This window comes from Podarcis cretensis, assembly GCF_951804945.1.
Source record: "Podarcis cretensis genome assembly, chromosome: 2".
NCBI classification, from domain to species: Eukaryota; Metazoa; Chordata; class Lepidosauria; order Squamata; family Lacertidae; genus Podarcis; species Podarcis cretensis.
In genome coordinates this window covers 72,815,419-72,843,312 of record NC_137171.1, presented here as the reverse complement: position 1 = coordinate 72,843,312, position 27,894 = coordinate 72,815,419, and the positions used below count along the sequence as shown (strand labels likewise).

Genomic DNA, 27,894 nt, shown 5'->3' with positions numbered 1-27,894 from the left:
AAAGCCAAGACGCGATGGGGTGGGGGGGGGAGCGGGAGGCTCTCCTGAGGAAGAAATTTCCTAGCCGCTACACGGCGCTGTGGCCTCCAGAAGAAGAAACTGGGCGTCTTTCTTTCCCGCCTCTCCTCGACTTGTGCGTAAAGGGACGAGCGAGGGCGAAAGCGGGGTAGTTCTGCTCTGCGCAGCCGGAGGAAGCGGGGAGAGCTGAGCGCGCGGCTGAGAGCCCCTGCCGTTCGCTAGCATGTCAGTATCTCTTCCCGCCCCGTCCCCGCTTAAAGCGCTCGCGGAGCCGGCCTCGCCATCATTGCACAGCCGGGGATGCGCCCGGGTCGGAAGAGGTGGTGCCGGGGAGGTTACGCCCGGTTGAAATCCCCTCCAGCGGGAAGCAGGGCTCTCCACGGGGCGACACCCCACATTCTCTCGGGGCGTGGGGGGGGGGGCAGAATCGCGTGCCGGATTTTAGGGTGGCCCCTACGAGCGGGGGGTGAGGGACCGGCCCGTCGGCGTCTGTCCTGTGGCATCTCGGAGGAAGCAGGAGGCTGTGTCCCTAAAAGGGCTTGGACCTCTTTTGGCAAGGAGGAGAGGCTCCCTCCCTCCTGGGATCCAGCTTAGTGACTCAAGTTAAAGACTTGCAAGAGTTTCTTAGTCCAGTATTTGCGCGCAGGCACGAGTGAGCGAGAAAGAAAGGAAAGGGGGAAATAACATTAGATGCCTGCTTCTCCTTAGGGGGTGCCTCCTGGAGAGCGGCCCCCGGAGAGGAAAGGCCTGCTTTTAAGGAAGGGCGCGCCTTCCCCGGCTGGCCGCCCCTTAGATCGTGGGGAGGCGGCGGGTTTCTAGCGCGCTGGCAGGAGCTTTGCTGACACCTCGCGTCGCTTCTTGGAAAGCTCTTTCGAGCTGCGATTCTGCCCTAGGGGAGGCGGACGGGGGACGCCACTCCCCCGGACTAGGAGCCCGAGAAGGGGCTGCCGGCAGTTGCTTGGAGCAGAAAGAGCGAAAGGGAAGGGATGCAGCAGGGCTGACCATCGACCTCAGCTGAGGTTGCAGAGCCACTGCAGAATGACTAACATCCGCTCAGAGTTCAAAGGTGGATTCCCCAGGGAACTGAAACAGACTATTCCCGCAGGTGCACACGGGACAAGGCAACTGAAGTGCTTCCTCCCTAATATCTAACCCACCCCATTACTGAAATGGGTCGCTCTTGTAATCTATCCATATTGCGCTAGAGGGGCTGTAGCATCCTTGAATTATAAGAATGAGTCTCAGGAGAGAGGAGTACCATGTGTGTTTCAAGTGCAAGGCACACTGCCTCCTCTATCATCCTTGGATTTGCCTTAGGCAGGGCTGGAGGATATTGCTTTGGGCATCAGCTGTTTATGAACCAGTACCTCTGCCTCTCGGCAGTGAACCCATCCCTAAACCCTGTAATGTGTAGGCGGCTTTTTATTTGAGTTTTTGTGTTCCTTTCACTAGGAGGAGATTGAGAACCAGTGCGCAATTCAGTTCTCTTTATAGATGTACACCTGAGAGGCAGCAATCCTATTCAGTGGTGCCTCGGGTTAAGTACTTAATTCATTCTGGAGGTCCGTTCTTAACCTGAAACTGTTCTTAACCTGAAGCACCACTTAGCTAATGGGGCCTCCTGCTGCTGCCGCGCCGCCGGAGCATGATTTCTGTTCTCATCCAGAAGCAAAGTGCTTAACCTGAAGCACTATTTCTGGGTTAGCAGAGTCTGTAACCTGAAGCGTATGTAACCCGAAGCATATGTAACCCGAGGTACCACTGTATACTTACTCAGCAATATTCTGACTAAGCATGCATAGGATTCGACTGCATATGTGAATGAATCTGAGTTTAGTTCATTAAAAATTTTTTTTAAAGACAATGCATGCTAAGGCCTTGAGGAGGACCAAGCACCCATTTGGAAATAAGTGGGATGTGAGAAGCACTGGCATGAACTCACCTTTCCCCAGCATTAAGTTGTTTATAGAAGTGACCTTTGGTCTCAACTCTTCCTGTGGCTGAAAATGTTTTATTAGGGTTTCCTTGCGCTTTGGTAATTTTAACTGTGATCTATTGACTGTCTTCTCTCTTGGGTCTAGACAGTGGTTTTTGCAGCATGACTCTTGGGCAGAATAACTAGTAGAGAGTGTTGGGGATGGAAATCCCATAAATAACACTGATGCATCCGTTCACCCATGGGAAAGGATGTGTTGTTGGCTGGCAGATCCCAGTTTTACTAAAGAGGGCCAAGCCATCTCTTGAGACTAACCCAACCACACATGACAGGTACATGCATCCAGGACTTGAACTGTTTCACTCTTGCGAAGACCTAGTTCTGATTCTCCACTGCCCAGTGCTTTGGATGAAGTGCATGTGAACTGCTTGCATAATCAGAAAAATAATAATAATATGTGAGAGGGTGCACCAGTACAAAAGCTTTTTAGTATTAGGTCCCTTCCAACACTACATTTATATGATTCTATGATTATCATTTATTAAATTTGTATACCACTCTTCCATCTAAAGATCCAAGGGTGGTTCACAAAAGTAAAAGATAAAATGAAAATACCAAATCAAAACAAACCAATGAACTCCCTACCTTCCACAACACTTAAAAAAGCCATAGAATGTTAATCAGCTGAATGCCTGGTTGAAGAGAAACTTTTTTGCCTAGTGTCTAAAAATATGTAATGAAGGCGCCAGGCGAGCCTCTCTGGTAGAAGAGGGTAGCTTACTGTGATACCAATGAGGCCAATGGTCACTAGCTAGGGAAGATATGGCCAAATAGCCTGTCTGCGGAAGCTACCCAGCCACTGTCCCCCACATCCTTAGTGGGCTGTATCCTAGTGAGTGGGTTGCAGGCACACAAATTTAGGTCCATTTGAAAAGGGGTTTGTGAGTGCTCCAACATAGGATGAACATTTCATTTTATGCTTTTGTAAGATTCTCCCTTACAAAAAAAAGGTAATTGCAGTTCAGTGAAAGCAAATGTAAAGTGGGGTAAATACAGTGGTACCTTGGTTTGCAACCGTTTTGGATTAAAACCGTTTTGGATTACAACCACGTCAAACCCTGAAGTGTGTGCCCCCTTTTTTGGATTACAACCATTTTATTTTTTTTGAGGCCCCATTGGCGAAAGCGCACCTTGGGTTACAACCTGTTTTGGTTTACAACGGATTATGGTTGTAAACCAAGGTATCACTGTAAATAAATCTTAACTTCACATACATGCTCATGGGATCTGAAGTGGGGTTGACTGAGCAGAAACAAGATTTTGGGGTCATTGCTGTTCGCTCAACTAAGATGTTGAGCCAGCCTGCAGCAGCTGTGAAAAAGGTGAATTGCATGCTGGGTTAGGAAAGGGAAATAAAACTGCCAATATTGTAATGATATACAAATCTGTGGTGCAGCTACACTTGAAATAATATAGTTCCTTTGCCTCAAAGAAAGTATTGTAGAGCTGGAAAAAGTTAAGAAAATGGTAGCCAAAACTGCTCTACGAGGAAAAGGTATAACTTGTGGGGCTTTTTTAGCATAGAGAGAAGGTGGGTAAAGGACAGACGTGATAGAAGTGTATAAAATTATGTATGGGGTAGAGGTAAACTAAGGGAAGCTTTTCTCTCTTTTGTAGTACTAGAACTTGGGACCGTCAATGAAGTTTAATATTGGGGGGTTCAGGACAGATAAAAGAAAGTACTTCTTCACATGACACATGATCCACTATTAGAAACTCAGATATAAAAAGCTAGGTGCCAAATGGCTCCTTAAACCAGGGTTACAGTTGCCAAAACGGAATGCCTAGTTGCCATTTTGGGGCCACATTGACTTGAAAGACATATTTTTCACCACGACTTTTGGTTCCTGAAATTCATTCTGATTGTGCAGATAAAATATAATGGGTATAATTCTACAGGATGTGTTGTTATTGTGTGTGAACAGGCAAGACCCAAAGATCCCCAGGCATGCACCTCCAGATGGTGGAGACATCAGGCGCCATCCTGGGGGCTGAACATCTTCACTTGGTCGCATGTGAATTTTGAACACTAGACACGCATCTTTAAACTATGGAATTTGAGACCTCTAGATATAGTGATAGCCACCAACTTGGATGACAGAAGTTCATTGTAACTCAGCCCCATGGAAAGCACTGAAAGGGGGCTTCATTATGACTGACTTTAAGACTACATTCTTGTACCCAATTTATTGGGAGTAAACCCCATTGCTCAATGAATTTACTTCTGAGTAGGCATGTATAGGATTGTGCTGTCAGTGCCTTTTGTCCATTGAGGCATAGTCACAATTCCCTTTTGCTTGGTTATGTTTCCCATCCGACAATGGGTAAACAGCAGTTCCACTTATTCAGAGCTCTGTGAATATATGAATGTTTTCTGTGTCCCCAAACAGAATATGACTGTTTTCCAGAAGTCAGGATATGGAAGGGAATTGAAACTTAATTGGTATTTTTAATTCCATTGCAGGAAAAGCTGTGTTGGGTACATTAATAGTGGTAGGAAACAGACTACTGCATTGCCTGTGGACAGTCTGACCACCTTGTCTTGTCCCCAGTTTCATGAGTTTTGTGACCTTTTACCAAGGAGTGTTTGTTGGTAGCAGGTGCGTCCCAAAATTACCTGAGACACAGAGCAGGTTTGTTGCCTCCTTGTGTTGCACTGTGTGTTGACACTGGAAGACAGCACAGGAGAACAAGCCTCTGTGCTTTGAGACCTTGTAAACAACATCCATCCTGTCGTTTCTGGAGACTGGGCAGGATGAATGTCTTCATGGCAATGTCCTAGTTCTGCCCAGTGGATTCCCTGGCCTCCTCACCCCACCCCAGTAGGCCTGGTTTCCATCTATTACTCTAGTAACATAAGCTCCGTTTGGCTCTGTAGATCAATCCACTGTTGACACTGAATAAGCCGAAGTTTATATGTTCATAGAACTGGTGTGTAGGTATAACAGCTTGGAAACATGCCTCTAATCAAGAAGATAAAGTACCTGTACTAGCAAAAGGGGTTTTGTGCTGTGGCAAGAGAGCATTGAGAACTGAAATCAGAGGTGGGGAATTTCTGGTCCTCTAGATATTGCTGGACTCCGACTCCCTTCATCCCTGACCATTGGCTACACTGGCAGGGGCTGATGGGAGTTGGAGTCCAACATCTGGAGGGCCTCAAGCCCCCCCCACTCCACCCCTGCTGTAGACTAATACAGTGGTACCTCGGGTTAAGAACTTAATTCGTTCCAGAGGTCCGTTCTTAACCTGAAACTGTTCTTAACCTGAAGCACCACTTTAGCTAATGGGGCCTCCTGCTGCCGCCGTGCCACTGCTGCGCAATTTCTGTTCTCATCCTGAAGCAAACTTCTTAACCCGAGGTACTATTTCTGGGTTAGCGGAGTCTGTAACCTGAAGCATCTGTAACACGAGGTACCACTGTACAAAGGCTAGTCTTGGTTACTACCAGCCTTTTGCTTCAGCAGCCTCACTTTGTGATATGTGGAGATGGAAGTATTGGGGAGGAGTTAAGGCACGGTAAGCAGCAAGTCTAGTTTGCCTTCCTTGCCCACCTGCTTTCTTTGCTGTTGGATAGTTGCGAGCCCTGTTCCCTTTCCTTTCTACTCATGATAGAATTCCTGTTGCCAAAGTGAGTTGGCTGGATGCTTATTAGGGGCTGGATTCTCAGAATCTAAATGGGTCCATTTCTCCCCACCACCACCACCACCCAAAAATAGAGTTCTTTGATACTTCAGCCTACACTTGGACCTAGGAGCTGTAGTGGTTGAAGGCATCTGTTTGGGAACCCCATAGACGAAGTCTGTGTCTGCTGCTTTGTTGTTGTTGTTGTTTGGATGGGTGCCAGCCTTTGGCTCCTGTCAAGGCTGGGCTGGGCTGGGCTACTCAGCATACAATTTACATTCCAAAACCTGGGTGTCAAGTAAACAGACAGCTCACTCTTTAAAAGAAGAAATGAGCTGTAGGCGCATGTGTAGCTTCCTGTCATGCTCTTGCGAAAGTAGACGGTTTCCCTTGAGCCTTAGCATTGCAAGCAGAATCTCCAAAGGAGGGAAGCGGCACTTCAGGCAGCTCCCATTTGCCGCAGGTATTTGACACTTCTTTTCTTCTGCTGGTGGTCTTATTGTAGAGCAGGGGAGGGGAGCCTGTCACTCTTCAAGTCTAGCTGGACTACAGCTCCCATCAATCCTGACCACTGGCAATGCGGGCTGGGGCTGATGGGAGATGAAGTCCAACAGTGCCTGGAGAGCCATGGGTTTCTCATCCTGTTATGAAGGGATCCTGTAGCAAACATGTATACTGTGCTCAGACAGCTGTACTAGAGGAACAGGCAATATAAAACTGGGATGGACGGGATATAAAGTGTGTAGGTTTGGTGCCTGTTCAGAATTTTGAAAGTTTGGGACCAGGGTATCATATGGGTCATGCTGTCATGTGGGCCTGGTTCTGAGAGGCAACGGTAGAAATTGAGGAATGAGGGATGCTCTCCTGGCTTTTGTTATGCTGGATAGAATCTTCACCTCACGCAAGGAGCGATTCTCACCTAGTGCTGCTCTAGTAGAGCTGGGGGTAGGTGTGGATGAATGGAACTTGTTCAGCCTCTTCTTCTCTTCCTCCAGGATGTGTCAAGTGTGTTGTTGATTTTAGCAGGAGGGGTAGGGAATCCTAGTGCCCAAGTTGGCAGCAGGGTGCTTAGAAATGAAAAAAGGAAACACTGTGTGACATTTTTGGGTGGTATTGCTAGTGAAGTGTTGTGATGACAGTGCCGGCTTATTTCCAGAGCCAGGATCCTTGAAAACAAGAAATCCCCTGTAGCAGTGCATGCCTTGGATATAGAGGTTTTTGTCAGAAAAGCTACTTGGACCAGAACTTGCAGGCCTGCCTCGTAACTTGGAATTTAGCGCAAGTAGGGCTTATCAGTCTACCTAGGGGTATGCTATTTTCTGATTGCCCTGTTCTCTGCTAGAGTGCTTTCCAAAACGGTCTGTGAGTGATGCAACAGAGGTCATTCACGTATGGTGCGTTAATTACTTTTCTCATCTCTTCTTCAAGGGAGTCTTGTATAGTGCACACAAGGCAAGTTGTGTGATTTTTATTTATTTTCTGACCTCTGTGTCATTAATTTAGTCATGGAATTCAAGGCAGTACAGTGGTACCTCGGGTTACATACGCTTCAGGTTACAGATGCTTCAGGTTACAGACTCCGCTAACCCAAAAATAGTACCTCGGGTTAAGAACTTTGCTTCAGGATGAGGGCAGAAATCGTGCTCTGGCGGCACAGCGGCAGCAGGAGGCCCCATTAGCTAAAGTGGTGCTTCAGGTTAAGAACAGTTTCAGGTTAAGAATGAACCTCCAGAACGAATTAAGTACTTAACCCGAGGTACCACTGTATGTGCATGGTTCACAGGCAGTCACTCATCCAGGCAATGTGGCAGCCTGTTTAGCTCCAGCAAGGTGATAGGCTCATGTGCCTTCACACCATACCTCGGGGCTCTTCCCTCCAGGGAGGCTTGTGACAAGTGCCTTTTCTGTGTATTCTTGGACACCTGATGCTGAGCAAGCTCCCAAAGCAGTTGAACACCTGGTGCTTAAATCAATTTGTAATGCAGATGCAGAACCTACATGGGCGAGAATGTAAATTCAGGTTCCCTTTAGCAGTCTATCCCCACGTTGGCAATGCTCACAGGTGACAAAGGTAGTCCAGAGCAAACTTAGAGGCGTTTTTGTGTGTGCATATCTGTTGCTTGAAGGCAGCCTTCACCCGGGGCGGAGGAAGGGGGGTGCAGTGGGACCGGGTGTCTTCGCTGAGAGGGGTGACATTTGGTGCGCTGCCCACCTGCAACGCCTAGCCGGCGGCATTCCCCCTTCCCCTTTCGTTTTGACACCTTGGGGGAGGCTTGGGAGTCGTGGGTGGCACCCCTCTGCCCCCCTAAGGAGCACAGCCTGCCCCCCTTGGGAGCGGGCCGACCCTAGGCAGCGCAGGCATATGCTCTGCTGCTGCCTTCACCAACCTAGTGCCCTGCAGATGTTTTTGATCGCAACGCCTGCTAGCCCCAGCCAATGGGGCCATGCTGTGTGGGGCTGATGGGAATCACAGCCTAAAACATCTGGAGGGCAACAGGAGGGCAAAGGCTGTGGAAGCTGGCATTGTGCATGGTTAGAGAACGAGCTGTGGTTGGCAAACCAGTGAAAACCTCGCCTTACCAATCATCACCTCTGTCAGTCCCTTTGTATGTCCCTTTCCCTCAAGAGCTTCCCCAAATGGCTTAAGATACAGAAGAACATAACGAAGACAGCAGTGCACAGCAAAATGTTAGTACCAGCCTATCAAAAGAGTTCAGCAGTAATTTTACATCCATCTTTATGTCAATCACAAACTCATTAGGTGGCCTTAGGCAGGCCATTGCTTTCTCAGCCTCAGCCACCCCCCATACCCACCCAATCTGTGATACTGGGATAATAAAACTGGTCTACCTTACAAGGCTGTTGTAAGGGTTACATCAGTGGAATTCATGTGAAGCGCCTGGAAAAGTGCCTACGTACTTAATATGCATAATTAGTAATAAGCATGAGTAATTGATGTTTGTGAGAGGTGATTGAAATAGTTTTAGACCGTTGGACTGATTCTCTGCCCTGGTGGGAATGCACTCCTGTGACTTGAGTGGGCTGCTAATGCAACAAACTTTGAAAAGATGTACATTAATTCCTTTTGGTGCACAACCAAATTTTGTCTTGAGGAGCAGTCCTTGCCAGTAACTGGAGGCACAAGTTGTGGTGTTCTTAGCCTTTATTGAGAAAACTCTTTGTATGAGACACTTCCTTCCCCAAACATACGGCTTTTCCAGTAATGTCACAGAGCACCTTTGCAGAAAAGGTAGCACGGGCTGTGTTGAAAACTTGTGTGAGGGGGCTACATCTAGCCTCTGAGATGGAACTGAGTCATCTGTTGTTTGTGGGTAAATGAGAGCAGACATAAGCAATCATGAGGACTTAACTGTGCATGTCTGCAGATGCAACACAGTATTGTCAAAATAGCATTCTCTAAACTCAGTGCTGCAGTAACTAGATGATGCTAAGGCTCTAAAGCAATACCCTAGAGTTCCCTCTGCTTAACGTGGCTCTAGGATTTGCCCCCAGCTAATGTCCCTGTTGTGAGAATCACCTCAGCCCACCTTTTGGAGGGCATGTTCTGTTCCTATTTCATAACCTGAGTGCAGTGGCTGCATGGTATAATTTCATAAGCTACTTCATAAAGTGTTGTGAAAGGATTAATTTTATTGTTGTCTCTTGGGTGTTTTTTTCACCTTCCAGTGTGGCTCCCATTTGGAGGCTGCCTCATGGGTTTAGTGAGAGTCTATATGATAACGTTGAGTCTCACCGTATGGAAGGTATGGAGATCCAAAGGAGAAAGAGCGAGGGGGAAAAGAATGAATGAGAACATTTTTCTCTCCCCAGTTTCCTCCATTTCCTCCCAGGCAGCCTGAAGAGAATTCTCTGTGCTGTCTGAAACATCGGAGAGATGAAGAGTTAAGAGGACAAAACTGTGTAAATGGAAGGCCACCCTCCCCCTGTCACTTGAACACATGAAGATACCTTCATACCATTGCCATCTGACTCAGTATTTTCTATATTCTTCTCAACTTTCCAGGGTTTCAGGCAGTGGTCTTTACCAGCCCCATCTATGAAGATACCTGAGTTAAACTTGGGAACTATTTCATGCAAAGTGTGTGCTCTGTCACTGACTTACTATGCCCCTTGCACTTGTATGTACCCCACCACCACCTCCAAAAATATACAGAGAAGGATAGAGTTGTGACGAGACCTGCTAACATTCACTGGGGGGTCGGGGTCCTGCTCAACACAGCTGCCTCTCAGCAAATTCATGAGCCAACCAGAGTACAATGAGATTAATACAATGTTTGAACTCTCCCTGTGGGCTGACTCTTGAAACCATTTGAGGCTCATCTGTGACATTCTGGACTGGTTAGGGGAACGTTTCAACATACCACCTGCTTGCAATTTGCCAAACCTATAGTTGAGTCCCCTTCTGGGAGATTTTGGAGGAAGTGGCACATTGCATTATGGAGACATGTGGAAACAAGTTGCTTGGCCAGTTCCCACGTGCTCCAGATGAGACAAAAGTGGTGATGTAAGGTGGTCCTTGGGATCATTGCTTCCATTTTATGAGGAAGATTTTGCTGGATTTTTTATTTTTTTAAAAAAGTAAACTGCCTTTCACAGTTTGGGCATGTTATTGGTATATCCAAATATTCACTTGAATGATCTTCAGTGTAGGCAGATGCAAAGAGAAGACAACTTGTGTTGTATATTTAGGTTTCATCTCTTGAGAGGAGGTGTGACAGTCCTGAAAGAAGCCACCGAGTACCTAAGCTATATCAGAGTACGTTCAATTTTAAACCACTCTTGAATCAAGGTCCCAACTGGACTGTTGTAAGAAGGGTAAAGAAGCCAAACGGAACCTGAGTTTTCTTCTAAAGTGGATTGCTCTTCACGCATAGCTTAAGAAGTTGTATCTGGTCTGCAGTCTGGCTGCCCAGGAATCTCCATGGCCATCATCATCTCATGGAGTACAGAGCATACTCCCATAATTGTGAATTAAATGTGGGAACATGTTGGCAGTTTAGAAACTCATAGAGCTTGAGTGGGCCTTCCAATGGACAAGGGATGAGTTGCATTCAGCCAGACTGCACTTCCATGAATATAGTAAGTGAACCATGTTACGTACTTCTGTTCCTTGGGAGGGTGTACACCATATTTCTGTATGACTGAATCCTTTTCGGTCCCCAAGGGAAAAATAAAAGCCGAGTTTCAAACAAGCATTTATAGAAATTGGCTTATAGTCTACGCTGAGTCCCAGATGTTTTTATAGTAGAACTGGATTGGGAAACTTGTGGCCCTCCAAATGTTCCTGGACTCCCAACTCTGATCAGCCAAAGCCAGCATGGCCAGTTTTCAGGAACTGTGGGAGTTGGAGAGCCACAGTTTCTCCAGCACTGTAGCAGAGGATGCAGACTAGATGTCTTGTTACGCATGCCCCCAAATCGGCACTTGGTAAAAGACCAAGTGGAAGAATAGCCAATGCAATGTCCTCCTGATGTTGTTGGACTACAACTTTCATCAGCTGCAGCCAGCATAGCCAATAGGGATGTTAGGAGTCATGGGCTACAACATTAGAATCACACTGCCTTGGCTATCTGTACCTTTGTAAGACCAAGAGCTAAGGCTGTCTTGGCATCTGCAGCCCTTTGCTTTATGGGATGATTACAGAGGATGCTGCAGCTCCTTCCGCTTGGGTTTGATCCTGGCAAGGTGAGGCTTCCCTGCGAAAGGGTTAGTAGGTCTCTTGGAACTGATTGTGCACTGCAAACACACTTCATTGTGTTTGTGCTTTCAGGAGTGAGTCAAGCTCCCTGTGTCCCATGTAAGGTTTCGCCGCTTGGTCCTCTGGTGGTGAGAAGAATGGGGTCTGTTTCAGAGATGCTCACAGCGGTGCCCCTTCACCAGAGGCCCGATCTCCTAGAGGCCTGTGCCGACCTCATCAATGAAGAGTGGAAAAGGAGCAGGACCTCCCGCATCCACTCCCTGCAGAGATCCAGCAACAGCTTCCCCATGTGCCTGGTGCTGATTAGGACCCAGAGGTCAGTGGAAGACACCGAGGAAGGGAAGACAGCCAAGAGTCAGTGCCAACTCCTGGGGCATGCCAGGCTGTCCCGTGTGGTTGGCCAGCCCAAGAGCTTGTTTGTGGAGACGGTGGTTGTTGCCAAGGCCCTCCGGGGAAAGGGCTATGGCAGGAAGCTGATGGAAGCTGTTGAGCGTTACGCCAAGTCCCGCAGCTATAGGCGCCTGCACCTCACCACCCACGACAAGCAGCAATTCTACGCCCACCTGGGTTACAGCTTGTCCAAGCCAGTTCAGTGTGCAGGATTCGCGAGTTCCCTTGTACCTATGGAGTTTCTGGAGAGCTTCTCTCCCCTTCAGCAGGACAAGGAACTTCCCACGGGGTCTGGGAAGCGTGAGCCAAGTACATCTTGCAGTAGGAGATGCGGAGCAAGCCTTCCTCCACTGCCACCCTCAGCACACCTTTCCTCATTCACAGTTTGTTCAGCGGCTTCTCCTCCCCCACCACCCCCATTGCTTCCTGTTCATTCTTATCCGCCAGCAGCTGCCACCATTTCTCCCCCTCCCCACCTGCCAGCTTCTGTAGCTTCCCACAGTTCCTCTTCCCAGGCCATGAATGCTTCTGTTCCGCCCTCGCAATCAGCCACCGTGCCTCTTTTTGCTGCAAACCTTCCTCCTCCTCCCCCACCTCCTCTTCCTCCTCTGCCCATGGCCCTTTCAGCAGGCAATCCTGATTCCTGTAACTCTGCCTCTTCTGGCCCATCGGGGGACAAAGCCCAGAGCCAGCTGTTTCTAGAAACGCCATATCGTGACCTGAAGGGGCGACCCATATTCTGGATGGAGAAGGACATCTGACCCTTTCACCATGTGCCTGTGCGAGTGTGATGAAGATGAAATGACGGCTGAAGGAGCAGAGATGCTGAGAAGAAAAGCTCAGCTTCGGATCCAGTGAGATGGGCTGTGAGAGAACTATTCTAACACAAACAAAGCCAATAGATTCTATCTTCCACGGTTGTTTTTACCAGAATTCTTTTCAGACAAGAGCCCATTTTCATGCCATAAAAATGTGAAATTCGCTTAGACAATGATCTATTTTGGATACACTTTCAAGGCCATCCACTGTCCCCCATTGTCTTCCAGTGGTGGTTGCCATAGCTGAGTGGGCCTGTGCTGAGCTGTGTATCGTAAATTGTCTTGCCTTAAAGTTTGATGTCATTTTATCAATAAAGCACCTCTGAAATATCTGAACCGTCTCCTCTGACTCTGCAGCGGATGCACAGATAGGTGTATTTCAGAGCCCATGGAATTAATGCTAACAGAAGCCAGGGCAGTAGGACTAGGCATCTGTTGGAGGTAACAGTGTCCCTACGAAGAAAGATTAGATAAAACCGAGAGAAAGACGTATTTTGGTAGGATAATGTCAGAGCAGGCCTGTCCTTCACAAACGCACACAATTCTAATTTGAAAGCTGTATCATTCTTTGGCCTCTTGGTCTGTTCTGGGAAGCCTGCATTCCAGAAATAATGTTTGTAATAGAATGCTTGCCTGATTGCAAAGGTGTTTTTTAATTGTCAGGTTAATGACTTGGTCTGAGGCAGAGATCAACTTCATAGCCTAATTTAACTGTCGTGATGCTATCCTCGTAATAGATGAGGTAATGATCACAGTTAAAATGAGCTCGGTGAAATGAGTGTCCCTGATGGTGGGCTGGATTCTGCTAAATAGCTGTGCTATTGGAAGCCAGCTCAATTAGACCTGCTAGCATAATTGGGTTCTCCTTCCTCAAGCCATGTTCCTAAATCGGGGGGGGGGGGGCAGGATAACCACAGCACAGCATACAGGGATGGGGGGAGAAGGGAGATTGCTCTGTCAGAGCATTTATGTTTGCCTGATGGAACAATTTCTTTAGCAAATCGTTGAATTCCACCCAATGTGTAGTACTTTCCTCTCACTCTTGAGCAACCACTGTGAGGCCCAACAATTTGGAATTACAGGATCGGGTTCCTACAGTGAAGGACACGTGTTAAAAACTTATAGGAAAGTCAAGTCTCTCTCCACCCCGCCACCCAATTGTGTGTGTTTAAGTGAAGGTGCTCACTGTTCCTTCTGTGACTATTTGTTCTTAAGCCTGTGGTTTCATTTCATTTCAGTAATTATTTGTATGCCATCTTGCCATAGTTAAATTTTGCTCAAGGCAGTATCCCACTTCTAAGGCAGTTTCACGCTTTACATGTTAGGAACATCCCTCTATATATTAATTGTGTGCCTTTGCAGACACGTGTTGGTCGTGTGCATATGCAGGTAAGGTTGAAATCATTTGCAGACACATGTTAAAACTGTAGTGCGTGAGATGGCCCTAATACTCTTTCTCCTTCAGTGTTCTTGTAGGAAGCATACTTGCTGTTTCTTCTAAACTAGGCTGGCTCAGCTCTTGCTATTATAAAATACATTCTCCATTGAGGGGGACAGTCAAAAGTGTGACATCTGTTCCATGGAGCCCAAAGCTAGAAAATAAATGCCACAATTTTGTGGAGAATTACATCCCATGTCCTATAGTCACAATAGCAAAATACAGTAAGAGTAATTAAAGACTTTGTACAACCATGAAACTATTTTATCACAGAAATTTAATACGTCTCAGTCTGATGCAACTTCAAACTTCTACTGTATATAAACAATTTATTATTATTATTATTATTATTATTATTATTATTATTATTATTTCTTTACATTTACGACATCAAAATCTTGACAATTCCTTCTTAAGAATGCAGAGCCCAAGCCCATTTGGAATTTCCTCCTTTCCAGCCTTGGAACAGCAGTCCTGTGAATGCAGCTGAGAAAAGGCTGCTATAGGAGAGAGTACAACTTTTATGTGTCCGTTATCAAACAACAATTCCACATGCAGGGTATTGGGTGCTTGATCACAGATGTTTCATTTCTGAATTGTGCATTGTATGCTGAGGTTTCCATTAACTGAAAATAATCTCCAACTCATACCAAGTATTGACTCTAGCAATCCCTCACCCGAAACTGCACAAATGGCATTGCAGGTTCAATGCAACACAGCTGCCAGCTTGTGTATTACTATCTACATTATTCAATGCATTTTCCTATGAAGCATTTTCATTTAAGTACATGTGAAGAAGCCATGTTAAGTACATGTGAAGAAGCCTGCTTATATTTTTTTTAGTAATAATGCTTGAAACCACACCAGTAGCTTTGTCCCTTGTTGCTTGGAAGAGACAATAGATATGTGTGGTTTGCAGGATTCTCACATTTTATTTCTAAAAGTCTGGTCACCTTGGGTTGTTTTCCTCTGTACCTACTACTACTACTACTACTACTACTACTAATTGAATTTATATACTGCCCTATACCTGCAGGTCTCAGGGCAGTTCAGAGTTCTAGTTCCTCGAAGGAAAATGAAGTCGTCGTCCCCCCCAAAAAGAAACTTATACAAAGTTCCTCTGATCATACAAATAAAATCACGAATATATGCTCTGGACACCTCTCTTTTGTATGTAGGGATTGTTCCTCTTCTGTGAAGCTGTTGTGGAATCTGACACTTTCTGCCAAAGAAATTGACAATGCCACAAGTATTATGCCTTCAATGTTTCATCCTTCTCTGCGCATTATAGGTGATTTATGTGACATGAAGCAATGGAAATGGACAGCAAGTCAATAGTAGGGTTCATTATTTGCATGCAGATCCAGGAGAGCCACTGCCAGTCTAGAGATGGACAACACTGAGCTTCATAGACCAATTGTCTGATTCTAATTCTAAAGCAGCTTCTTACATTCCTAAGGGGAAGGGATACCCTTGATTGCCTGACAGACAGAGCAGCTTCAGCTCTGCTTCTTAAACCCTTTGCTGGGCATGTTCACATGAACCGTTCACTATGATGGTTGTTGCACATGCACATAATTGGCCACGTAGCTAGTTCAGCTAGTTCAGTTCACATCTGGCCAAAACATGGTTGATCTGTCTGAATTCAGTCCAGTTTGTGTGTGCTGATCTGATTGTATGAGACTTGAGCACAGGCTGAAATAGCAACGTGGACTATATAGCAACATGGACTATATAGCTTTAACAAGTTACTTAAGTGTGAGGTTTTTTAAAAAGTCACAACACAACAAGCTGCATTTTAAAAAGGTCAGTCCAGATTACAGACCAGAGTCTTTCTTGGCTTCACACCTTTGCTCTTTCAAACCCATCTCCTGCAAAAGTACACATCACTGATGTAGCTGGGAAAGCCTCATGCTTTAAGCACCATACACAGAAGACTGATAAGGAGATTGCTCCAAAAACTAACATATCCAGACCCTGCGAGCATCATCTGAGGCTCTTCTCTGAGTGTCCCCTAAAGACAGGTTCAGAAGGTGGCAATTAGGGAGAGGGCACTCCTATCTATGAAATGCTCTCCCCATTGAAACCCTCCTGGTACTAACTCACATCTTTGCTGCCAGGTTAAAACCATCGCCTACATCCCAGAATATGAGAAATATTTGATGGAATATAATTATGCTTATATGTTTGGGGTTGCTTTTTAGTTGTAAATAATGTTATTATTGTTTTCTTTTTAGGGATTGGTTTGGGGGTTGTGTGTGTTATGCTTCTGAATTATTTCAGTTTATTGTTTTATTATTGTTGGGACCGATTGGTTTCAGGTGAAAAACAAGTTAAATAAGTGTGGGTTTTTTTAAAAAAAAGTCACAACACAACAAGCTGCATTTTAAAAAGGTCAGTCCAAGTCATCAGACTCTGAAGCACGTGAATTGGCCTGTGTAACTACACATTAGCAGCTATTACATGTTCTTCTTCCTCCCACACTTGCTGCCTTCCACAGTGAACTTGGCAAACTGCAAACCATTTTGAGTTCTTGTTTACTTCTACAAAAACCTGTAGATTTAAACCTACCAAGTTGTCTGAACAATCAGGCAAGGAAAAATGAAATTTTGTTATATATATTTTTTTACTTTCTGGTGCAACGTAAGTCAACAAAACATGATTTAGTTAACCATGACACTTAATTAGGGATCTTTTACCATAAGAGCAGAATCAGCTTTCTAACCATGCTGCCATGAGGTGGCTGCCCTGAGGCAACCATACAGGTAGCAATTGTTTTGAGTCTGGCTCAGTTCTACTGAGTAACTCATTCTGCCATGATATAGCCACCCCAGATAGAAATGGGGTGCAGTAGGTGATGATGTCATCAATTTGGGTACTAACAATGCAGCTGGGCTGGTCACATCAGCACTTCTGGCTCAGATGTCCTGTGGAATGAGAAGAGCGGACTGCCAGCTTGTGGAGTAAGCGCAATTATTTATTCAGTATACTTCCCTCTCTTCCGCCTGAAGGAGCTGAAGGTGACAAATATTATTCTTATGTTACTTGTGCTATTTGTAAGTCCATTGTTGCAATTTATTCCACTATTCAGCGTGCAGGAAACTCAGCCTACTAATAATGGGAGGGAGGATTCAGTAAAGTGATCCCTGTTGCCAGCTGTCTGCTCTTAAGACTTCATAGTAGAGGGAAGCAGGATGTTTTCCTGCATGTAGATTAGCACATCAAAATGTTTTGGTATTGTTAGAATGGTGAGACTGTATAATTTGGTTCGTTTCTACTTTTCCTATCCGACTCTCCCATACAAAATTCCTCGATAAACAGATTTTTCTGGTGGGAAGTTGGCTGGGCTATGATTGGTGCTTTTATATTCACCAAATTCAGCAATATGTAATTTTAAAAAACCAGAATAATGCACGCCCTAGCCTTGATCAAATTGTTGCAGTTGTAACATACTAATCTTCAAATCTTCTTCCCCATGAATGGCGACTCTTGCTTCTACTCCTAGGCTAACATTACCTTCATATATTCTTTAATCCATATTGCTGTACACACCTGGTTCATTAATACATCACTCCTGAGTCGAGGTTATAAAAGCTGGTGAATTATGCAAATCAGCATGCCTCCTGAGAAGGAAATGGTGGAAATGACAAATGAATTCTTTTGAACTGCACAAAGCCCAAAAATCTGTTTTCAGCGTCAGAGCTGAGCTTTGAAATAACATGAAATAAGCATGTGAGAGTCTTGTTCTCACATTACAGTACTGAGTAACCAAAACCAGCATCTATACCTTAGTGATTTAAGAGTTGTAAGGGTAAGCATTCGACTCCAGCACTTCCCATTTTACATATTAATGTTTTAATTGTGCAAAGGGGCTTTTTCAAGCCTGGGAGTGTGATTTTGCTGTACAGCAATGTCCAATTCCTGGTTGTCAAGTCCCATCTCTGAGCATGTGAGGCTATTTCTGACAGCTCACTTAATACGATACTTCTTAGCTTGTATGCTCAGGGGTGCACCTATGGGATGGTGAAACTGGCCCCTGCAAAAATCTCCCCAGATTGCTCTGACCAAGAGAGTTAGTTGTGTGGGTCAAAAGTCGTAAGAGGCAGATTGCCTGGATGACAGAATCACCTCAGAAAAAATTGAGATACTGGAGTAGAGGGGGTGATTTTAGACAAATAATGCGGCTATTGCGGTAAAGTGTGTTTTTCAGGGGGAGTGCATCAATACAGCTCCTTGCCAAGGGCGCAAGAGACCCTTTTTTGTTTCACCCCTTCTGTGCACTGGGCACTTCAATTTCTGAGTAGATTTGCATAGATCTTTTCTGCAATAAGGAACACTTTACACACTTAAGTGAAGCCAAATGTCCTTAGTAAATTCAAAACTCTTGAGACATCTAGCAGTAGCTTTACACCAAACTGTGGTTAGAAGAAAAGATGGAGAAAGGAAAATAATGCTATGATTTCTATGCATTACCAGCAACATGAAGATCAGAGTGCACATCATAGCAGGAAAGAGGCTAAGAGAAAGGACATTTTGTCACACCTGTTCCACTAAAAGGAAATATTGCAATGCAGAGAGGTGATGGCTGGGGTTTTCCATGCTGATTCAGGAAGCAGAATGCTTACCTGATCCCAAGATGATGGCATGGCAGTAAGCTTATCTAGTCCCAAGATGATTGCAAAACCAGTCAATGAATTGGCCTGTCTAATAAAGTTTGAGTTTGAACCCTGGTGTTCCTTTGCAGGGAGGGGGGTGGACTGGGGGTTTGTGTATGATGACCTGTTGGCTTCAGAGTGGCCATGTGGTTCTGATCCTAAGCCACACCTGATTCATTGGATAGGCTGGCTCGGACAATATGCCCTATTAATTAATTAGCTTGTCTCTAGTTCAGAGGCTAGCTAGCTAGTCAGTTGTTCAACTAGGGAAGGATCCTGGCATGCAGTTTCTTAGGTATTATTCTAATCCTCCGTAGTGCAGTGTTAGAGTGGGAAATGAAGCCAGGGGGGATGACACAGAGCAAACAAAACAGAACCAACAAGTGGAAGCAGCCCAGTTGGTGTTTTGGGCTTCTCCATTGTGGAAAAATACCTGGCAGCATAGATGCCTGTGTAATCCAAACAGCTTCTGTTCCCAAGTAAGGTGACTTTAGGTAAGTTTACACATCAGCCAGTACAGCCAGCTCTCCGCTTCCTGGTGTTCAGCCTTTCCCTCTCCTTGGGTTTACCTCATGAATTTATCTCCCTTAAAACTTAGACACATAAGACACTTACCCCAAGATACCTTGATATTCAAGGTAAGCAATCCCATTTGGATTCCATGTCAAGCCCAGATATCCAGGTTTAAAATACAATTTAAAATATTCCTTCCAGTAGCACCTTGAAGACCAACTAAGTTAGTTCTAGGTATGAGCTTTCATGTGCATGCACACTTCTTCAGATACACTGAAACAGAAGTCACCAGACCCTTCTATATAGTGAGAAGGTGGGGAGGGGTATTACTCAGAAGGGTGGTGGGAATGGGTGATAGGCAGATAGCTGTGATGAGCCTGTTGATGACTCTTAAAGACTGCAATAGGTCTTACAGGAAAAAGCAAGGGGTGAGAAGGCGAAAAATGGCTTTGTCATGTATAATGAGATAAGAATCCAGTGTCTTTGTTCAGACCAGGTCTCTCCATGGTTTTAAGTTTGGTAATGAGTTGCAATTCAGCAGCTTCTCTTTCCAGTCTATTTCTGAAATTCCTTTGTAATAGAACAGCTACTTTGAGATCTTGTATAGAATGTCCTGGGAGATTGAAGTGTTCTCCTACTGGTTTCTCTGTCTTGTGATTCCTGATGTCGGATTTATGTCCGTTTATCCTTTGGCATAAGGTTTGGCCTGTTTGTCCAATATAGAGAGCTGAAGGACACTGTTGGCATTTGATGGCATACACAATGTTAGACGATGAGCAATTAAATAGTCCCGAGATGGTATGTGTGATGTTGTTGGGGCCAGTAATGGTGTTGTCCGGGTGTATGTGGCAGCAAAGTTGGCATCTGGGTTTATTGCAGGCTCTGGTGCCAGTGTTCGTGTTAAGTCTGGTAGTAGTATTATTGTGGGTTAGGAGTTGTTTAAGATTGGGTGGCTGTCTGTAGGCAATGAAAGGTCTTCCTCCCAGAGCTTGAGAAAGAGAACTGTCATTGTCCAGGAGAGGTTGTAGATCTCTGATGATGCGTTGTACTGTTTTAACTTGGGAGCTGTATGTGATGACTAGAGGTGTTCTGTTATTTTCTTTTCTTTTCTTTTCTTTTCTTTTCTTTTCTTTTCTTTTCTTTTCTTTTCTTTTCTTTTCTTGTTCTTTTCTTTTTTGGGTCTGTCTTGCAGCAAGTTCTCTCTGGGTATCAGTCTGTTCCAATTCGACAGAGACTCTCACCTAAGAGATCTACAGCAAACCTTTTTAGAACTAAAATACCCAGCAGATGAAGTTAGACAACAGATCAACAGAGCCAGACTGATACCCAGAGAGAACTTGCTGCAAGACAGACCCAAAAAAGAAAAGAACAAGAAAAGAAAAGAAAAGAAAATAACAGAACACCTCTAGTCATACCTAGAACTAACTTAGTTGGTCTTTAAGGTGCTACTGGAAGGAATTTTTTTATTTTGTCTTGACTATGGCAGACCAACACGGCTATCTGTAATTTAAAATATTGTGAGGCTAGTTGAATTAATTATATTTATGTTCCGCATTTTCTGAAGGAGCTCCAGGTGACTGCCATGGTTGCCTCTTCCCTGTAAAATCCGTGAGACCTTGTTAGGCCTCCTTGTATGGTGGTTTGGCCCAAACCATGGTCACCTGTCACATGATAGCAGGTGCAGCCCCAGTGCCCAATTCAGAAAAATGAAGAGTGCAATCTTAAGTTTGCAGCTGCACGTTTAAATTTTAATCACTTCACATAATATGGTTCCAGGTAATTGCTGAATAGCATTCTTGTACACCTGTCAGAGCGGCCTATGGAGGGTGGGCCAGTTCTGGATCCAACCTGAGGGGGCCAGACCTGCCTACCCCACCTCCCTGGGCAGGGGAAGAATGATTTCCAAAGCCACCCAGTGATTTATGGGGAGCATGGATTCAAAACTGCCTTGCTTACCTTGGCACATCATGTCACCTTGGTAAGCGGATTTGAACCTGGCTGTCCCTAGCCATAACCTGAGCCTAACTGCTACACTACCCTGGCCCTGTGTGTCAGATATTGAAATTCGGGGGAAGATCTTACTCTGTCTTTCCCCTCTCCCTGCCAGGGTGCACATTTGTAAACAAAGCAGGAGATGCCCCAGAAGAGACATTGGTTTCTTACACCCACCATGATCCTGGACAGAACCATTTCAGTCCGCATCATCTTCCTCCTTGGGGTCATCCAGTGCCTGAGAGGGTATAGCTGGGAGCAGACAACGGCCAGCTCTGTTTTCCAGCAGGAGCCATTTGTGGTGGTGTGGAACTTGCCCACAGCTAAGTGTCGAGAGCAATTTGGGATCACCCTGCCTCTGGAAGCCTATGGCATTGTGGAGAACAAGGGCAATGCTTTTCGTGGCCAGAACATAACCATTTTTTACAAGAACAAGTTTGGGCTCTATCCCTACATCTCCCCAGATGGCAAATGGCATAATGGAGGGATACCTCAGAACGTCGAGCTGAAGAAGCACCTGGAGACAGTCTCAAGAGATGTTTTGGAAAGCCTGAAGCCTGATTTCCAGGGACTGGCCGTGGTGGACTGGGAGGAGTGGCGGCCTCTCTGGAGGCGGAACTGGGGCCCCAAGATCGTGTATAGGGTGGCCTCTGAAAAATGGGCAAGGAACAGAAGGCCTGATGAACCCCTCACGGAGCAATCCTATGTTGCGGAGATAGAGTTTGAACAGGCAGCTCGGGCCTTCATGAAGAGAACTCTAGAAATGGGGAAGTCTCTGAGGCCACAGGGGTTCTGGGGCTTCTATGGGTTCCCTGACTGTTTCAATTACAACTGGGAGAACGAAGAGAACTACACCGGTCATTGCAACCCCACAGAGGTCCAGTGGAATGATCATCTCATGTGGCTCTGGAAGGTTTCATCTGCCCTCTATCCCAGTATCTACCTCTCACCAAAACTCCCAACATCTTACCACCAGCGTTATGTTCACCACCGCCTCAAAGAAGCATTTCGCGTGGCACAGTTTGGCGTGAAGCAGCCTCTCCCTGTGATCGCATATTCCAGAGTCTCCTACAGACATTCTCCACGGTACCTGACTGAGGTAAGAATTGAGAGGTGCCAACTGCGTACGATAGGCCCAGGCACTTTTCATCAATGGTAGCAAGTGAATAAAGGTTAAGGCTGCAATCCTAAACCCACTTAACCTGGGAGTAAGCCCCACTGAATTCAGTAGGACTTACCTCTGAGTAAACACAGCCAGGACTGAGGTGCAGATCTCTTACCTAGCTGGAAACTTCCTTCTGTGGGGAATATTAGCTGCCACCATACAGTGAGGGGGGGAAGTATTTGATCCCCTGTTGTTATTTTGTCTCACAGCTGCAATAAACCTACCATTAAAATTATGGACTGGTCATTTCTTCATCAGAGGGCAAATGGCCAAATTTAGCAGGGGATCAAATACTTTTCCCCCTCACTGTACATTATTCATTTATTATATTTTTATCCTGTCCTTCCAAGGAGCCTGGAGTGTCACAGAAGGGGTATTTCATTACACTGTTCTCATAACAACCCTGTGAGGTAGGCTAGTTAGGCTGAGAGAAAATTATTGGCCCAAGGCCATTCAGTCAATTTAATGCTTCAGATGGAATGTTGCACTATATATATATATATATATATATATATATATATATATATATATGTTGTTGTTTAGTCATTTAGTCGTGTCCGACTCTTTGTGACCCCATGGACCAGAGCACGCCAGGCACTTCTGTCTTCCACTGCTTCCCGCAGATAGTCAAATTCATGCTGGTAGCTTTGAGAACACTATCCAACCATCTTGTCCTCTGTCATCCCCTTCTCCTTGTGCCCTCCATCTTTCCCAACATTAGGGTCTTTTCCAGGGAGTCTTCTCTTCTCATGAGGTGGCCAAAGTATTGGAGCCTCAGCTTCAGGATCTGTCCTTCCAGTGAGCACTCAGGGCTGATTTCCTTAAGAATGGATAGGTTTGATCTTCTTGCAGTCCATGGGACTCTCAAGAGTCTCCTCCAGCACCATAATTCAAAAGCATTGATTCTTCGGCGATCAGCCTTCTTTATGGTCCAGCTCTTACTTATATATATGTGTGTGTGTGTATGTGTGTGTGTGCACACGCACGCACGCAGTCACAGTAACTAATTAATTGAGGCACTTCATTAATGCTGCAGCCAGCTATGAGTGAACAGGAAGCAACTAATTAACTGCTTTAATAGAAAGGTGTTGTCAGGGATGGGGAATCCTTTCGGTCCGGCTGGCGACACCCTCATCTTTCCCCAATTCTGTGCACCAACTTTGATAGGTTGGTGGAGCAACCCATTTGTCAATCATCTCATAACTATGTTCCTCATGGGGAACTTGGCAACAGACAGTCTGGTAGGCCTGAGCTCACTGCCCATCACTGATGGGTTATGACTTCAACCTTGCTTTCCACAGGAGTTGGCTGTATGATCACAAACCCTGTAAGGCACTCAGTCACACAGGTGATCCAGCCCCATGTCAGGTGTGGGGGAATTAGCCTTGTGGGCCAAATGGGGGTCCATCCATCCTGGACCAAATTTGGCCAATGGGCTAGAAGCTGCTGATTAACTGGAATTTCTGGATTTAGGGAGGAGAAAGTGTGGGTGAGCAATAGCTAGAGGAAAATGCTGCATAAACATAGAATAAAATGATGTACAAAAAGGGGTTCACAATCCACATTCCTGTGGTGTCTGGTTAAGCAAATTGGTCAGACTTTTGAAGCATTACAGAAGCTACAACTCATGTTTGACCTGAGAACTTAATTGGGCCAGAAAAATTCAGTGAAAATCTATCCATTGTAACTAGCCAGAAAACCTGCCTAATGCAATGTGCTAATATCACCAAAGTGATACGTTGCACTTCTCATGTAGAAAGCTGCCCAGTGCTAACAGTTCTCTCCTTTTCTCCATTCAGGCTGACCTGGTGTATACAATTGGAGAGAGTGCAGCACTTGGGGCCGCTGGGGTTGTGCTCTGGGGTGACCTCTCCTATTCCCAGTCACCGGTGAGTATCTCTGAAACAATGTCCTATCCATCTATTAATTCATGAACCACCTTTATATGCTTCGCAATTACAACATTTCCTGAGAATACCTATAATGTATTCAAATACAGCCTTACCGTGAAACAATCATGCAGCAGATTTAAACAATTATATTAAAACTTTTACTATTTAAAGGAAATAAAAAGCTATTTACCAGGCACCAAAACAGGTGCCAGCATCCATGGGGAAAGCATTTGATCGGTGGGATGCCATGGCCAAGAAGGCCCTCTTCCTAGGATATACAGTGGTACCTCGGGTTACATATGCTTCAGGTTACAGATTCCGCTAACCCAGAAATAGTACCTCAGGTTAAGAACTTTGCTTCAGGATGAGGGCAGAAATCGTGTTCCGGCAGCGCAGTGGCAGCAGGAGGCCCCATTAGCTAAAGTGGTGCTTCAGGTTAAGAACAGTTTCAGGTTAAGAATGAACCTCCAGAACGAATTAAGTTCTTAACCCGAGGTACCACTGTACTTCCTAAGTTGAGAATCAGCCTGAGAGAGAAAACAGATACCCTCTTTGCTTACCTCATTGGTAGCCCAGCAGCTATTCCCTTACTTTCCAGCTTTGGTGGGGATAGGATAACTTGTTTCTCCCATTCCTCTCCCAATTTTCTTGATACCTTGACTAATGACCATGCTCACCTGCCCATGTGGTTGGTTCTGCCTAAACGGAAATGTCTAGAAGCTCCCATCCTCAGTGCCGATGGGTCCAATCCCTAGAATGTTCTGAGCTGTAATCCTAGCTTTCCATCTTCTAGGAGAGCTGCAGGAGCCTCAAGCATTACATCACCACAACGCTGGGCCCATACATCGTCAACGTAACCACGGCAGCGCGCATGTGCAGCCGTGAGCTGTGCCACGGGCATGGACGTTGCGTGAGACAGGACCCCAGTGAACTGGAAGCCTTCCTCCACCTGGACCCGCAGAAGTGGGAAGAGGAGTCCTCAATGACAGATTTTCCAGATCAAGACATGTTCGCATGGGAACAATTTCAGTGTCACTGCTATCCTCAGTGGACTGGAGCCTCGTGTGAGACACCACTGTGGCTGGAGCCTGTCCAAGGACCGGAGTGTAGTCAAGCTCAACAGTATTACAATATATTTCATGCAGGGTACGTCAGCAATGTTGTTGTGAAGTCAAACATCTGTCCTCCTTCCTTTTATGATGAAAAGACAGAATTCCAATAACACATCTTTGCAGATCCAGCACTTTACTCCAAGGGCAGTTTTGATGATATCTGTTCTAGACATTTCTTGACTGGGTGACTCCTCCGTTTTCCAAACAGAGCGGGGTCTGGATGTAGACAAATAGCAGACACACACTTTTTCCTTCTTTGATGGTGCGCTATAATTTAAAAATGATCTCAGGTGTAAGCCTAAAGTAAGGGCTTAGGCATTGTTGGGTTTTGAAACTGTAGCCAAGCACATCTAGTAAAATAAAGACACACTTGGAAACCCTAAAGAGCTGTAGCATGAGAGCACCTTATACCTTCAGAGTTCGTATGTGATCTGGCAGGTGGAATGCTGGGAAATGGAAGCATTCACTACCACCATGAAAGTCATCATTGCACACCCTTCCTACACTTGTTAGCACAACAACTTAAAGGAGACAGATGTCTGGAACTTGGTGTCATAACTACCTTTTCGTAACCACTCTGTCTCTTTCCCCCCCCAACTTCAGTAAAAACTATGAGAAAGCAAGTGAGTTGGAAGGCTTCTCTCATTCACTTTACTCCCTCAGTTTGTTTTTTTAGCACACTTAGCTGAACAACTATTATGCAAGATTTGGGTTCATTTCCTCTCACCTGTGTTACTGCTACAAGGATACTGCACTTTCCCAGATGAAACTGCAATAACTGGGTGAGCTAACTGCCTTTTATCAGACACAGGGCAGTGCTACTACCATGATGGTGAATGCAGGGCAATGGGGAGATGTATGAGTATTATGGGTACTTATTGGATAGTGTCCACGAGGCTGTTGGTCAAGAACTACCTTCCCCAATCTGGTGCCTCCCAAATATTTTGGACTACAACTCCCATCAGGTCCAGGCAGCATCACCAGTGGTCAAGGATGAGAACTATAGCCAAAATATTTGGAAGGCACTAGATAGGGGAAGGCTTGTCAGCAGGTGTGACACAACTCTGACCCCCTTGAATCCTTTTTTTTGCTGGGGGGTGGTATTAAGTCCAACTGAACTAAAATTATTTAGATGCTGAGCCCTATTTATTGCCCCTCAATTTGGCTGTTAGCCTTTAAAAAGGTGTTGTGAGCACCAACAAGTCTTCCCTCTTCCCCACCAGGACCTTGTCACAGATGGAGAAAAGACTACTGTAAGCAAAAGGAGAGTTAGCATGCAGTGTGATACAATAGCAGCTCCTCCATGAAATGAGTAGCCCTGGAAGCATGCGCAAAGAGGACCAAGACTCATTCTCCAGTGTCTCCTGTTTAAGGTGCTATCAGGGCTGGAAATTACATCTGCCAGAGACCATGGGGAGCTACTGCCAATTAAAGTGTGGGGCAAGATGGACCAATATAAGGCAGCTACATATGTTTATATGCTGAAGTGTGTGTCTGCCAGTATGTTAGTCTACCCTACGTGAGACCAAAACATCCTGCACCAGATTCACCTAATGAGACCTGCTAGCAGAAGCCCTGCACAAGGGTTTCTGCTAGTGCTTTGGGGCTTTCCTCTCTCTTCCCCCATGTGCCACCCCCTCCTGTCCCCTCCCCTCCCGTCCCCCAATTGGTTTGGGGGGGTGATGAGAACTCAGAACCATGCAGGGAGTGGGGGAGGAGAGGGAAATTGCTTGTTGGCCAAGCTGCAATGCTTGCACTAGTAGAATGATTGCCATGGTACTATGTTGAATTCTTCTCCCTGACTTTGTGAATTCTCCCAGAATTTCCTGGGAGGCTCTGGTCCAGTTGCCTAGCTTTTGAATGCATCTGTACTGGGTTTTTGGCTCCTTAAATAAACCACATGTTTCTTTTTTTCTGTCTCAGCAATTCCAAGTATTGGTGTCACTAAATCTTAAGTTCATAAAAAATGAAGGTTAGAAGACTCAGTGGAGTCCAGCATCCTTTGCCAAACATGCTTCCAATAATCCCACAAACAGAGCAAGACATCAACCCACCAACCCAGTTGTTTGTACTTTTGCTATCATGAGATATTCACAAGCACGCTACCCCGGAACGTGGTAGGTTTCAATGCTGAGTTCAATTCCGCTATTATTATGGCTAATTCCACGAGTTAAAAAGAACCCAGTAAGATCACATCTCAGCCCAGGCTGGCATTCCACCAAGAGAGAAGGGTTTCAGTGCTGCTTCCAAAACAATACATCCAATAGCTTCCAAGAATAATTATAGATACTAGCATCCCAGCTCCATTAATGCATTTCTTCACAGGACAGGTCACACTGATTGTTGTCCCTTCCCTTCTAATCTTCAAGTAGCTAAAGAAGAAAGTTAAGGATGGTGTTAGAATAATGGTATGAAGATTTAATGGGCTAAAAATGGATTAAGCATAACTTCAATAAAAGCATCTTCAAAGCAATTCTTTGTGGTTCTTTAAATAACCATAAAAGCAATGTAAGTTTCGTTTTCTGCTTTATCTCCTTCCAGGATTCTTAGTTTAGGAGCTTTGGA

General features: G+C 45.4%; 2 protein-coding genes and 1 long non-coding RNA gene across 5 annotated transcripts; 2 read left to right on the top strand and 1 right to left on the bottom strand.

Moving 5' to 3' along the window:
• The first annotated feature begins 116 nt into the window (after positions 1-116).
• NAA80 (N-alpha-acetyltransferase 80, NatH catalytic subunit) lies at positions 117-12,894 on the top strand. The gene is made up of 2 exons (XM_079964460.1): positions 117-243; positions 11,427-12,894. The coding sequence occupies exon 2, from the start codon at positions 11,492-11,494 to the stop codon at positions 12,503-12,505; it is 1,014 nt and encodes a 337-aa protein (XP_079820586.1). The 5' UTR covers positions 117-243; positions 11,427-11,491; the 3' UTR covers positions 12,506-12,894.
• On the top strand, positions 5,333-27,802 carry HYAL3 (hyaluronidase 3). Of its 3 annotated transcripts, XM_079964437.1 has the most exons (5): positions 5,333-6,098; positions 21,276-22,259; positions 24,125-24,214; positions 25,011-25,363; positions 26,553-27,802. In XM_079964437.1, the coding sequence occupies exons 2-5, from the start codon at positions 21,303-21,305 to the stop codon at positions 26,584-26,586; spliced, it is 1,434 nt and encodes a 477-aa protein (XP_079820563.1). In that variant the 5' UTR covers positions 5,333-6,098; positions 21,276-21,302; the 3' UTR covers positions 26,587-27,802. The 3 variants fall into 3 exon arrangements, with proteins under 3 accessions (XP_079820563.1, XP_079820561.1, XP_079820562.1); XM_079964435.1 differs by having other exon boundaries at positions 5,335-6,098; positions 25,011-27,802; XM_079964436.1 differs by lacking the exon at positions 5,333-6,098 and adding an exon at positions 16,892-17,020 and having other exon boundaries at positions 25,011-27,802.
• LOC307209428 lies at positions 13,947-16,514 on the bottom strand. Its single transcript, XR_013835580.1, has 2 exons — positions 15,826-16,514; positions 13,947-15,738 (listed from the first exon to the last, which is right to left on the bottom strand). It is a non-coding gene; the product is annotated as an uncharacterized lncRNA (long non-coding RNA).
• Positions 27,803-27,894: the final 92 nt, after the last annotated feature.